General features: G+C 43.8%; 2 protein-coding genes across 2 annotated transcripts; one reads left to right on the forward strand and one right to left on the reverse strand.

Moving 5' to 3' along the window:
- The first annotated feature begins 208 nt into the window (after nucleotides 1–208).
- On the forward strand, nucleotides 209–5598 carry SARC_03914 (hypothetical protein). The gene is made up of 5 exons (XM_014302284.1): nucleotides 209–317; nucleotides 504–592; nucleotides 1827–1916; nucleotides 3125–3277; nucleotides 4427–5598. The coding sequence occupies exons 1-5, from the start codon at nucleotides 236–238 to the stop codon at nucleotides 4520–4522; spliced, it is 510 nt and encodes a 169-aa protein (XP_014157759.1). The 5' UTR covers nucleotides 209–235; the 3' UTR covers nucleotides 4523–5598.
- A 5509-nt stretch (nucleotides 5599–11107) lies between these two features.
- On the reverse strand, nucleotides 11108–11613 carry SARC_03915 (hypothetical protein; the record flags this gene model as incomplete). The annotated part of the gene is made up of 2 exons (XM_014302285.1): nucleotides 11108–11125; nucleotides 11194–11613. 2 exons carry the CDS (start codon nucleotides 11611–11613, stop codon nucleotides 11108–11110), a joined length of 438 nt encoding a protein of 145 aa, XP_014157760.1.
- Nucleotides 11614–14885: the final 3272 nt, after the last annotated feature.

Consider the following 14885-nt stretch of genomic DNA (forward strand, 5'->3'; position numbering starts at 1 on the left):
TTTTTCTCTTTGTTCTCAATACCGAGTCAGAGTCATAACTTGGTCCTGTCGTGTGAGTTGATCTCATTTTGTTTTTGTTTTGTTGTTTTGCTGTCGCTTTCTGGCATTTTATTTGTATCCCTTTGTATTCACACGATCTATTCCGCTCTCCTGGCGTAATCCCGGGATTTGTTGTTTCGAATGTTCACCTTTTTATTATTGTACACCTACACAGACAAAAGAACTAGAGATATCCATGCACCAGGCGTTCGTGCTGTTGCTGTTGAATAAAAACGACAAACTGACCATAGGACAAGTGCAGCAGCACACAGGACTAGGTATGTCTGCCCTGCAAATCCTGAACCCCTTGTGGCTCTCTCGTCAGTATGTGCCAGCCGTTCTGCCCACTAATGCACGCGTGCTATATGCGCCATATGCTGATATCTGATATCGGATGTACCTATATGCTACTAGTTGCTGCATGTGATTTACCTATTCCATCCACTCTGTGTCTCTGCGTGCAGGTACGGTGGAGTTGGAGCGTGTGCTGCTGAGTTTGGCCTGCGGGAAGAAGAACACGCGCGTGCTGCTGAAGACGCCAAAGAGTGACTCTGTATGTCTGAATTGTCAAAGAGTGACTCTGTATGTCTCAATTGTCAAAGAGTGACTCTATATGTCTCAACTGTCAAAGAGTGACTCTGTATGTCTCAACTGTCAAAGAGTGGCTCTGTATGTCTCAATTGTCAAAGAGTGGCTCTGTATGTCTCAATTGTCAAAGAGTGGCTCTGTATGTCTCAATTGTCAAAGAGTGACTCTGTATGTCTCAATTGTCAGTGTGGCCTACGTCGGTCACACCTGCTATGGGGTTGTCGTCCATCTGGTGGTGTGGTAAAGTAGTTTCTTCCTGTCGGTTGCATTGTATGCCATTGGATATGCCACTGTTTACGTATCCTTATAGTACGTAGTAGCATCGTGGTTAGTAAATGCGTTGTACGGCTTGCGCTGACCCGTCAGCCTTCGCCTGCGTCTGTCCCGTCGATTACATGCGATTAGGCGGCACGCTGTTTTTGTGTCCTTTGTTACAACAGGTGGTGTGGTACAGTGTGTTCTTGAGGCATAGACCCTATTGCGCGTAGTGGTTTCCATCTGGTTTTGTGCCCACTCATGCATGTATTTTGTATATTTACTTTACTAGTCGTAACATCTTCACGTATCCATGCATATTGCTTTGGATAACCATACCTGTATCTGTTCTGTTCACCACAATCATTCGCACTGTCGGCATCGCACTTCTGTAGCACCGAATGAACATATGCGCGTGTATCACTTTATGTTCTATAATTTGGCTAAATCCGTATATGGCGTGGTCGATAGAGAACCATAGCTGCTGCAGACGGTCCCAATTATCTGTACTACTGTCACAGCACTCCGTACAGGCGAATATAAATTCATATAGAACTGCCTATTCATTTCAAAAACACGATTGTCAGTCAAGGTTTGCCGCTGTATTGCGGGCCAGTACGCTTGAACACATAACACGCACGAGTCGCGCACTACCGTTTCCACACAACAGTCTGGCGCCATTTCATCGTGGTGCTCAATAATGTGTGACGATTGCGTTATAACATATTGAAATCAGATCATCGCATGCAGTGTTTAAAAGTTCTTGCATTGCTACCTACCAATGAGTTCCCGCGGCACTTATGTTGCCTAATTGACTATTCTGCAGTCATGGTCACTTACTTTCTTGGACGAAAGTCTTCATCGCACTGGTACCACAACCCATCGTTTGACTGTGCACCCCTACACCCCTGAACTCAAATGACACGCACCGCATCTCCGCTCAGGTGGCAGCAACAGACGTCTTTACGGTCAACGAGAAGTTCGATAACAAGCTTCGCAGAGTCAAGATCCTGCAGATCCAGTTGAAGGAAACAGTGAGTGAGGGAGGGCTGGGCTCTTTAGGCCGTGGTCAAATGCGCACGATCAAAGCTGGGCTATATACAACGCTGTATTGACTCGAACGCATATACATGGGGGTCTGTTCGAGAATTAGATCCATCCGTTATGTATCTGTGGACATGCGTGTGCTCATAGATACAACCGCGCGTATTAGTCTGTTGCCCAACATATTCTCGAATAGGTTTAGGATGTCTCCACACGCCTGCGATTCTGCGTGTGCGTCTCTATGTGCGGATGTGTTATATAATATTTTAAGGAAGTTTGTTTGTTTGTTTTTATCTTACTTAATTGTGACTATGTGCGGATGTGTTATATAATATTTTAAGGAAGTTTGCTTGTTTGTTTCTATCTTACTGAATGGTGTCTTATGTGCGGATGTGTTACATGATATGCCAAGGGAGTTCGTTTGTATGTGGCCTCCTGAACGGTGGTTAACCGCACAATCGAAACACATGCGCAGCGCATGCACGCGATTATGTACGGTACATTTAAATTGTTGAAAGCGTTTATTTTTATTTTTATGTATCTGGGGTTTTGAATTAATTACGCATACGTGTGCATCTGCTAACGTACGCCATATGAAAAATCAGGTACACCCGTTGAAGTCACCGATATGTTAACTATATATGCTTCTTTTTGTTCTTTTTTTTTTTTGCGTTTATGATTGTGAATGTGATCACAACAATTCAATATGTCTGATACAACTGTATCCACATTTCTCGTGCACATTTGTAGATATGTTCAAGTTCAATATTTGAAGTTCTTTGAACAAACATACGAACAAATGATCTATACACAATATGAGCACATGCATATGTGCAGATTTATATGACTATTGCCTGTATATAGAAGTTACTAAAAGGAAAAGGTATCGTCACCCAATCCTAATGATCTTATATAATGTATATGTGATAAATTCTGCATTGCTTGTATGGATGAGCACATTTCACCTATCAGTCGTGCCCTACTTGTCCCAAGTTGGGACTATACTTTTGAACGTGTTTACATCTTTACATACCTACACATACGTGCACATGTACGTCATTTTTAGGTTTCCGCAGTCAATTGTATGCACTTGTATGCCAACCAAAGGTGGATGGTTCGTTCAGGTACCCATCAGTACCCGAAGACTCTCGCTGACAACCACGCACCACACCATACCACACCTCCCACGAATGCACAGATCGACGAACAACGTGCCACACAGGAACAAGTGTTCCAGGACAGGCAACACCAGGTGGACGCGTGCATTGTGCGCATTATGAAGACCCGCAAAACCATGGGCCACCAACTGCTCATCGGCGCCATTCTGGAGATACTCAAGCTGCCCATTAAGGTGAGCGGCACGAGTGGGTGATTGGCGGTGTGTGTTGGTTGTGGCATGTGTGTGTACTGCCGAGGCAGATTTGTGTTTGAGAGGGGTGTGCTGCGAGAGTGTGTGAGAGATGCCCCCCCCCCCGGGTTCTGAGACTGTACAGGTCGGAACCGGGGCGCAGTGTGTAGGGACTCATTCTGTTGGTATGTGTGCTATATGATAGATGAACACAGGTGATTAGATGCGCCTGGTGTGTCTGTTGCTAGTACACGGTCTCTGGCCTCGGAGTTTGCGCGTGTGGAACCACAATGTCGGTGGGCTGCGATGGGGGTTGTTAAGATCTGTGCCTATTGAAAACGACGCTATTCAGGACGTCGGTAGCCGTGCTGTATCGCAAGTAACTCGAAATCGCGAGTTGAATGAGCGTGCACAATTGTGTTCAGAGTTTTCCGATGTCCTAAAAAAAATTGGTCTATCAGACCACTAAAATCGCTTCATCGTTGTAGTGTTTCGACTCTATATATACCACTATCCCAATGCCCGTTTCAACACTTATGCGTTATCTCAGTAAGGAACGGTTTGTGCCAGCATCTGTTGCATACATATCAAAAAGTCAGATACCGCGCATATCGCGAGCATTAGTTCATCCGCGAGAGTGCTAACTCACAAGGGAGCCACAGGCTATCGTGGTATTCTACTTTTCTCCTAAGTTTGTGAGTGTATATTATGTAAACCATAAAGCCCTATGCTTTTCCAGAGATGGGTTAAATTTCGTGTCTTTGGGCTGCTCATGCTTCGTGCTCGTATTGTAGCGCTTCGGGAATCCCAGTGACACTTGTGGACTGTCAAGAGTAGTGTAGATCAGTAACGTTTGCTTTAGTTGCTCAATTGTATACCAGTTTGTTATACTGTATTTGATGCTGCTATAGATGTACTTGATGCTACTATAGCTGTACTTGATTCTACTATGAATGGGTGGGCCGTATTCTTTGATACCCAAGATTTTTTCCTGGTGTTGTGCATCGACAGTGTGGTGGTAGGTTGTGATGTCAGTTTGGGAGTTCTTAGACGCGGGGCAGGTGTGTGATGTCCGCTAGTGGCTGCTAATGGTAGGCACGCATATTCTATAACTGCCAATTGATATCCTGATTCGCCTCCTGAATTCGACAGCCCACTGATCTGAAGAAGCGCATTGAGAGTCTGATCGACCGAGAGTACTTGGAACGCGACGAAAATGACTCGACCAAGTACCACTACATGGCCTGAGCGAACTTCGATACAGAAGCTGTGGGACACGCTCGACTACATGCGGCGAAAAGAGTCGCCAGGCGAGGGTAGAGTGCTGATGTGGCATAAGGGGAATATGATCAGGGTCAACATCCATGATACACGATGCGTTTTAATGGAACTCAATGAGTGTGCTACGTGCACACCAGTCATCCACCAACTCGGCGAAAAGCGCAGCAAGTATGTGCAGGCGCATCATAGCATGGGCGTATCCAGGCAGATGTTTCCAAGGCAACGAGGCGTCATTCCGTATCCAACACAGCCGATTAATGAGCACTGTGGTCTGCTTCTATCTCTCCACTATAGAGGAACATACTGAATTTCTGTACGTTCAGCCAGAGCTAGAGATACCTTGAACTTGACACTGACAGTTAGGGGATAACCTCCCACGGCTAACGAATGGCTAGCGTGGCTCACCAGGGCCTGTGAGAACGAACCGCGTAGGTGTACTGCATATGGCCTTTAGAGCTTCCACCATGGGGGTCTGGTTTTAACCTCCTCGGCAATGTCGTGTGCATGCATAGATCAGTCAGCCCCTCCGACTCATGAGATGTACTGTCTCGCCGCGCTACCGTCCTCGTATGTATAATGTGTGCGTGAGAACACACTCATTTCGAATATCCTGTATAAGGGGCTTCCATGCGATTACCGGGAGACCAATGAACTTGCGACGCCAAAAGTTGTCCATGACTCTACTCCGCGGAAGCACGATGCGAGGAACTGGTGCTGACAACGCAGATCTGCACCAGCGTAAAATCACAACGGATTATAACGTGATTCGTGGGATCACAGACTACGGCTGAAAGACTTGGAAATCGAGACAGGCCATTGCTTGGAATGGTCAAGCGGTACGCTCGGTTGTGGTCATCTCGCTCAATGCTGGATCACATGGGATCGTTGCGAGTAGAGACTAAGAGGTGTAATGAGCGATGCACACAGGACAGACGATGCGCAGTAAAATAAACCACGTGCAGATGTATGGAACTGAATTGATGTGCGCAGTGGTCATCTGGTTGGCATATATTGTAGACAATAAAGGTATAATCCAACGTGCAATACTAATTCAGTGTCTATTATGAATTTCATAGATCGCTCGCGCTTAGGCGTCATACCGAGTACGAAAAAAATCTTTAAATAATCGGCGTATTACATACAGTTTCACTATAAAATTGGTTTTGTAATCAGGGCATAGAATTCTGCTGAAAATAATTTTGACCGAAGTGGTTCACTATCACGACTAATTTTCTAAGCGCTTTGCATAGCATAGTGCAATCTGCTTGCACGTCACATGTGTTCTATTATGCTCTCGTGTTAGGGATTCCATTTATGCCATACTTCACCAAACAATAACAATACTAACATCCAACATTAGTTTTATTAATCATCTAGAAATAAAAACAAAAAAAATATGGCTGACGAACTAAAGTCCGCATAACCATGAGTTGTCTTAATTGTATTTTGACTCAGTTCTAGCCTATCTTAGGCCTAACTACTAAAAGTGTTCTTAAGCATAGAGGTATAAGGTTGCCGCCGCCACCTTCGAATTCTCGGACTTGATCCTAGACGTTTGGGCAAAAGCCTCCAGCTTAGACCTTTTTCTGGCGTTTTTCGATAACCGAAGGTTATCGACTTTGGTCTTCTGCACCTTAGCCCACCTCTCCATCGAAACAGTATCGGGCTGCCTTACCACATGCCCTCAAAGCGGCCCTCCCATGAATTTTTCTTCTTTCGCGAACGTTTAGTTGAAATCTCAAACTGAATTCCTCTAATTTATTGAATAGGGATAGTGGAGTAAATTACTTGTATAGCAGACTGAATCTTCCAAAAGCGAGAGCTCTACTTTTGTAGGACCATCGTCCAGAGATAGTCTCGTACTTTCTACTAGATACAACACAGAGCATCTCGAACTTGCTCTCCAGTAAAACTCGAGTAAAGTGATACCATGAGTTTGCCGATGTCTCTTGCTGGTGGCCTCTCTTATGGTCGGGAATGGCGCGAGGAAGACGGTAACTTTGGGTGCTGTGTGGTGAACAACCCCAGACCCGATTTTTAAAAAAATGACATTAGAATTGTTGGGTGTATAATATGTTGGTACTTCGTAGACAAAATTTGGTTGCGGAGTTCTAATATCTGGTAAGAAGTGTACGTGTAATATCTAACGTCCGGTCGGAACCAGTTGGTGGCTGCGGACGAAATCAGTTTTCCTTGTGTCGGGGGCCGATTCTCTGTTTTCGGCAGGATATTAGTATCAGTATTTGTTATTGCGTCTGGCCTCGTGTTCAATTTCTATCAAACTCCGGAATTTCACTTTTAACCAAAATAAAAAATATCATATACCACATTAAAGTGATACCATGAGTTTGCAGATGTCGCTTGCCAGTGATCCCTTTTTTTAATCGGGAATGGCGCAAGGCGGACCGTATCTTTGGGTGCTGTGTGGTGAACATCTTACCTAGGCTGTTGCCTGACCGGATGAGAGCTCGTTGAGCTTGATGCAGTGGTTACTGGTAATACGGAAGGACAGTATAGGCCGGCCATTCGCGGCGATAAAATTTGTGAGCTGCCTTGCGATTCTATTGTGATACTTTGTTGTGCGCTGCCAGTAGATGCGATTTACCGTCGAAGTCCATCGACCGATGATCATAGCTTCCGATTCATTGATACCAGCTTCGCAGAGAGCCGTACGTCCTCCAATGCGAAGTGTGACCGCTAAAGTTTTGGTCTCCCAAACCAGCGGATTCAGTTGGCCGAATTGACAGGCGAATACAGATGGGCTGAATCAGGTTCGTCAACTGTGGGGGACAGCCAATTAATGAGTGCGCGATATGGGCATATAGTAGACATCTAATCTATCTGTCCAGGCTGGTTTTGGAGATGGGAAGTGAAATTTCACTAATTGATCGAAAATTTCAATTGCCTTGCCGCGGTAGATGTGCGTCATCTCGGAGTAGGTATCGAGTTCCGTGTGGACTGTCAATTCACCGGTGCACAGTACTGCCCAAACACCAACCAGAATCACTGTGTACAATCTTAGCTGTTCCAAACTGAAAAATCTTTCTGCCGCAAATGACCCAATTGTGTAGTATGAGGAAGGAGTGAATACTATTTTTGCCCAATCTGGTGTACCCAATTTTACAACCTATACGGTTAAAACGCTACCTCCAAGGTACTCACTTGACTTTGTGAGCGGTAGAGGAATTCTATATGTTTAATGAAACTTATATGTGGTCTTATCCAAGTGAATACCACGGCGTACGGTATTCACTGTCGAATACAAGGAGCGCTTCTCGAATAGCACCCTATTCTACTGAACATCAAGTCTGTTCCTGTGTCACTGCAGATTAGGAACCACCTTTCCTCCCACCAATACTGTCGATATATTCTGCTGCAATGTCGCTGAGTGTTCTAAAGCCATAATTGTGTGCCGTAAGCACATGTCCGCCTGTAATGTCACTCACTTGGAGCGTTTTGCACAAATCAACGTCTCCCTGTGTTCCTATTAGACCTCTTGTAGCTTCCTGCACTAATGGATTTATGTCTGCAACTTACGATAGGTGCTGGTGATGTTTTTGTTTACCATCAAACTTTTCAGCCTTCACTGTTCGTGTTCGCCTATCCTTGGTATTCTTTTGGTCTTCTACTACGGCGGTTTTCATATGCTCGTGAATTACGAGCTATCTGCCGTCTCTGCGGAGTTGTATTGAGTTTAGATTTGCATGGTGCTACAATGCGTTGCTAGAAATCGCCGTGTGTTTTGCATCAATATTGAACAGCTCAGGTTTCGCAATCATTAGTGCAAGTTTATACTTCGGAATTAGCCTTGTATGTATGTTCATAATCACACATACCTCTGATTAATCAACTGAATTATTTGTTAGAGCTGTGTTTGATCTGACCTCAACATCATCATGCATTCAGACTTGGTCTCAGTGTTTGATAGTCATAAACGTTCGGGTAGTAGCGACCTCGGTACACACCCTGATCTGGGACGGCTTCCTTCTTATGCTTCACCACATCACTACTACTGAAATGTACGCTATACACCGTCATTGTCGCATATGGCTTTATACGCCCGAACAATGCACCACGCCAATTTTCTTTCAGGCGATGCTGTGAGACAGCTCCATCGGTTGTTCTACCACACTCCAGGACACAGCAATATCCGCCGGACATAACTATTTAGTTTTTCGTTCATATGAAACACAACACCTATTGTATCTACCTTGCCCGAAGCAGAACTCCGCTGATACATTTATTGTCTTCATGAATGTGTGTCAAGCAATACCCAAGGCGTAGTCAACGCCAGCCCACGACATAGCCAACACCAGCCCACTGCGTAGCCAACACCAGCCCACGGCGTAGCCAACATCAGTTCACGGCGTAGCCAAGGCTTATCCAGCACATAGCGGAGACGAAGCCAGGAAGTGTTCATCGCGTAGTCAATGCATAGTCGGCAAACATGTGACCAAAATATAGAGTATGACATATTTTAGGCCGTTTAAGGTCCCATATATGTTCTAAAAACCGCCCAGTACAGAATCAGGTACACTTGAAGAAGAAGAAAAACAAGAAACAGAAGAAAGTGCCAAATTCCGAAATAAAAAGTAAGAGGAGCTTGGCAGAAAGATTTTCATGTTCGGAATTGTTATAAGTTGTGAGGTTTGCGCAGGTTGGGCTGAGAGGGCAGCTGGGTCTCCGTATCTGAGATATATGAGTAAGTGGGAATTTGTGAGCGGAATCCGCTGAATGCTTGTGAGTTATTGGTCGGGAAATGTTGCGTTGTAGCGAGCAAGAAGGGCTTGTTCGTGATGAAGTAACATGGACGCAAGGCCGGGCGTACGGGAGCCCCAAGAACGGCTAGCATGTAAACAACCATCATCAGTTCCAATGCGCATATGGAATGCGGTTTGTGGTTTTGCGCTTGGGATGGTTGTGTGTAATGGATTCGAGTTTTGAACCTCATGTGTCATGCCGCATGATAAACTTGTCAGTCCATATAGAACCATTGACCTTAATGTGCTTGAAGCATATGTGTGATTGTAAGCCCTGAAAGTGTTAATCTATACATGAGAGACGTGCCTGACCACTGTGATAAAATTTTGTGTAGGGATGCGGTGTTGTCCGTATAGCTTGAGAGACGTGTGAGTATTTATGTTCGGGCCATATCTTTTCACCTGGGTGTAGCCTAAATAGGCGCTGGACGCAAGGCCGAGCTTGCGGGAGAATTGCAGTGAGCCAGATTACCTTTCCGGCCAGTTATGATACATCGTAGTATGTTGCCGTTGAGCGTCGAGTGAAAGACCAAAGTGATTTGGCATACTTGTCACGTTTATCGTTGGAGATACTAGCTGTGCGTCGTGCTGGGTCAGAAAGCACGCCAATACATACTGCCCTAGAAGCACAACCGACAAATTTCGCTTTGAAGATTTTTTATGTCAAAAGTGGCGAATGTTATGATTATAGTGGAAATCTGTGCATTGTACAGTGCGGTCGGGTGTAGGAACGCCAAGCCGTCCAACCTAACGAGTGAAGATCAGACGGAATTGTCCTAGATTTGAGTATTTGACCTGTTCTTATTGTATATGTTCATTGATACTTGTGTGAGGTCCTTTATAAGGTGACGACATATCGTTATTACGTCTGAACTTTTCTGTGTCGTCGGGCTTCAGTTTCGTTCTACCACTCAGAGAAGATATTGTGTAGCATGGAGTGTCAAGTTGTGATTTTGTGACTGGGCCTAACAGTGTACTGACTTGTACATCCTCTGCAATAGACTCATGTACATGCCGGGTATATTTTCATGCGCCCCAGGATGGGTGTTTTGTTATAAGTATGTTGTGTCGCGATTGCCCATAAAACCAGCATGTGAACCGATACGTATATTTGGAGAGTATTTGTGTCTTTAACGTTTTATCGTAAAGTGCTGAAGCTGTTGTGAATTTTCCTAAATTGGAGGCGGAGAGAAGTGGGTCTGAGTGTGCGAGGGCGTGGGAAATGGTCGTGGTGACATGAGGAAGGTCTGGAAGAGGATCCAGTGCGTGCAATTGTTGGTTCTTAGGCGCGTTGTTGAGCAATGCGTATGTGCTGAGCGTCGTAGAGTTATTGTATCCTTCGTGTTTAGTACTATAGTGCTCGTGCGCACCGGGTGTATTTCTAAACTAGTAGTTGCGAGAGTTGCAGACGTGTTTGTATGTACACTTGTCCTGTGTGGCAGGGTAGACGTTTTTTGTTAAAGCGTTTGCAAACCTCTCAGAGAGCAAAAAGCGTTAGGTAGACGGTTGCCTGGTGCGCATAGAAATCTGATGACAGCGTCAGAGTCTATGTTTACTAGTTAGGAGTATGATCCCTGTCCAGTGTGGCTATGCGTTGGGTGTCATCTCGTCGAGGTACGAGATGAGGCTGCATTGGTATGCTAAGTGATCAGCGTACGTCATGGGGTACGCTTTGAAGGAATAGTTAAGCAGGAAAGATAAAGCAAAAATGCGACAAAAGGTAGTAGAACGTCAGCTGAGGACGTGGAGGTTTATTTCTTAGCTTTCATTTTGGCTATGCCTGTGTCGCCGATTATTCACTCGCTTTCTCCTGTAGGTGAGAAGGGCAAAATGCACGTTTCATTTCCAAAAAGAACACAGTCTTGCCGTTGCGAAAACCTTTTTTTTGACAGAGTCTAGGAGGGTGGGCAACATAGAGTGAAGGGCAGCGTCGGCATCTAGTTGAGTTAGGTCCTTAGTATGGGAAGAGAGCGTTACCAGTTGCATCTGTAGTCGGTGGGGTTTCTCTTTGGCTATCACTGCCGCATCTACTTGTTGCTGTTTTGCTTCTTCACGAAACAGTTGGCATTCTCTGTTAATATCCTGTTGTGCAGTGATCAGGGTACCGACTATGGCACGGTCAGTTGTTGGTTGTATGGAATTCTCCGTTAGGTCGTTTGGTGTTGTGCTCATTGAGCCGTCAGCTGATGCTTGGTCTTTAGTTCCGCGTTTATGCAGAGGATGTGTTGCCGTGGATTCGTCGGCAGCCGATTGCTTACCTGTAGTGCTATTGACGATATAATTAGCTGTATTTTCCATGGTAGAAATAGTGTATTTTTTTCAAAATATTTTTCGTAAATGGAGTATTGATTGCGGAATTCTAACCACTTGTAAGAGGTGTACGTGCGAAATACAACGATCAGTCAGAACCACTTGGTGGCTGCAATTCTCTGTTTTTGGCCGGTAATTAGTACCAGGATTTGTTATTAGGTCCGACCTCGTCTTAAAGTTTCTATCAAACCCCGAAATCTCACCTTTAATCAAAATAAATGTATCATGTACCGCATAAAAATCAAATATAGTTCAATATAATTACATTTAAATAAATAGGTTTTGATAACTAATGCTATATTTCTCATTATCATTTATTGATCGTGCTTCACCGTTTATAGTGAAACAGACAAAGATTTCGTATACATCTGTGCCAATAGCTAATAAAACTGATGTGGAAATGTATACTTTCAAATTCTCCTTTGCTTTCTTGACAAACTTATATTGAATGCTAGATTATACAGTGCCATTTATGTAAATCAACGTAAACATACCTGCGTAAATCTAGCACACTTGCGTTGAAAACTGAATTTTGCGATATATCACGTACCACAATAATTACATCGAGCAATGAGTAAAATAATTTTACCTTGTGCGAAACGGATAAGGTAGCTTCGCTGGCGTACTCACCTAGGAATGTTACCACTAGAGAGTCTGTCCGGGTGTATATTGGCGTAAGAACTATGTACCACTTCCTAAATCTAATTGCTGTTGATAATGAGTATGACATATGTCATGTTGACACTAGATATCAGTACCAACGCACGAACTTTTTTTTCTCTTTAAATTTCAACCGAAGTCCGTTTTCTACAATACCTTTGTGGTAATTAAAATGTGGCGGTATATTGCCTGCATTATGCAATTTCTTTTAGGTAAATTTGGTCATATGAAGAACGGTATATATGTATGTGCAAAACTTCATGTGAATAAGTGCCTTTGTTTTGTGAAGTTCTCATCTTAGACCCAGAGGCAGAAAGTTGATATAAAAAAATTGTGGAGAATGTATATAGATAAAACATCGTTATCAACGTTAGCGCTGTAATGTTTACATACCAAAGGGTTTGATAGTAGATATTTCCTCTTAAAACTTGTCCGCTTCAAATAAAAAATTGTCTCGGATATTTTAGCAAACACCACCGGCGTAAAAGTTTACGAAGTCTTTTGCTGACTTAAACTTCAAAAGCAGAAAGTTAATAGAACGTGATGAATGTATATGTAAATAAATACATCGTTTAATATCGTCGATAGCACTATGTCTTTTACATGTGAAAGCTTTGACGTCTAAGGCATAATTTCTCTTAATTTGTGTACTCTATCTATCCGCACTACCCAGGTATTCTTCTCCACGGATATCAAAAAGAAGCGACCTCGGCTTTTCAACAAACTGTACCTGTTTGAAAGTCTGTAAAGTCTTTCGCTGGTCGCTTGTAGTCAATGAAGAGACGAAGAGCCTTCGACGCTTTTACTTTTGTAATTGAGAAAATTTCAATTTTTAATAGTGAGGCATACGTATATAAAATGTATCAGGATGGAAACTTCACGTATATCAGGAATCATATTCAACCATGAATATTCGATGTATCGTTCTCTTTACTATTGAATTTTGTAATTAAGTTGGTGAAAAGAATGAGGACTAGCATAGGGGCCCCGAGTTCATGTTCCACAGTCCATGCTTTGAGTCATCAATGCATTTGGCCACATGGTAAGTGAAAGTTTCTTATTTTTTAGAACAATTTATACGACAGACTAAGTGCCACTGCCATACCGCGAAGTATTGTAGTGTTCAAGTAGAACCAAACATAGATAGAAGAAAATTTTGTTCATCGAAACCTTAGTCAACTGGATATCAACGTTGGTGTTGAAATTACGTCTGCGAGCAGAGCCGCGTTTCAAACCTCCAGTTCGAATTTGAGCATTTGTTTAGTGACTCTCCCCATTAAAGTCCGAAAGTCTGGAGCTGGCACGCTGTCAAACCGGAAGCTTCGCAAGAATACAGGATATTCAATATTATGTATGGAATTTTGAGCTCCACTCCGTCACGGTTAGTCGCCAGGCCCACATGATACTCCTAGATGGCGCGGTAAAATTCGGGGTAGCAAATCCTTCACCAGTAAGGCCAACAAAAAACATCATGTTTTGCCCTCCAATGATTCTTATTTTTTGTATGCGACGTCACTATTCGCATACAGTTTGAAAGTTGCGCATTATCTGCCTTTAATATCAGTGATTTGTACAAAACTTATGACTCGTGCCACAGGATACCTTCATAATCAAGTATTTAGAATTTCAGTCCGCAGAATAATTTGATCTCGCTGCTAGGGATAATCTTATCTCCTTCAAGATGGCAGTAGCATCAGTAGCATACATTCTGAGTATTTTTACATAGTTTATTTCTGGTCAGACACAGTACAGATTGTATTTACCATTAGCCGTCTCGCTGGGGAAAGTGGCTTGTCGCACTGGCAGGGTATGAAGGAGGTTTCCGAACCCCGGCATCAGAGAAAGAGGGGAGCCTCGTATCCCAATTACTGGTTACTGTACTTAAATAAATCGGTCCTTACTACACTGAAAGACTGATTAGAAATATAGACTGAGTGGGTGGCGTGGGAGATAAAGAGAAAGACTGACGAGTATTACTGTCTGTAGTACGTGTCTTTAGATACCCTCAGCCCTTTAAAGGGTGAGTTTATTAAATACGAGCCTGGCTGACGGGAATTTACCATCTAGATGGAAAATTGCCGTAATCAGCCAGATCAGCCTGAGAGTATATCTAAGAATGAATATGTATTAAATATATAGATATTCTTAGTGTTTCATCCCCACAACGTAGTAGCCCGAAGGTCCACCATATAGTCTTGTACTTGTACACATGAAATGTCTACCGAAGAGTGCAAAGAGTGCAGACCAAGGACCCAAAATTGCCCTTGTGAAAAAAATAGAATGTCTATAGATAAGTATCCCTCACCCCACTTACCGCGCTAGAGAAAATACGGTTGAAACCGCTCCCGGACTGCTGCTCTGCCCACAGCGGAGAAAGCGAGCCGTTGTATCGCTCGTCTGCCAATGTGGTAGCTGTTGCTCGTAGATATGCCTTGAGAGAATTCTCCTTGGCCACCAGTATGGTGGCTATAATTCTATCTGGAACTCCAAGCCCCATACAGCTCGCCACTAAACCACGCTGAAACCATGCCAGGTTAGTCGGCGAACGACAGACTCGTGGGCACCGGCAGCGAAGAATACCTGTTTGAGCCTTCGAAGAT

This window comes from Sphaeroforma arctica (assembly GCF_001186125.1).
Source record: "Sphaeroforma arctica JP610 unplaced genomic scaffold supercont1.209, whole genome shotgun sequence".
NCBI lineage: Eukaryota > Ichthyosporea > Ichthyophonida > Sphaeroforma > Sphaeroforma arctica.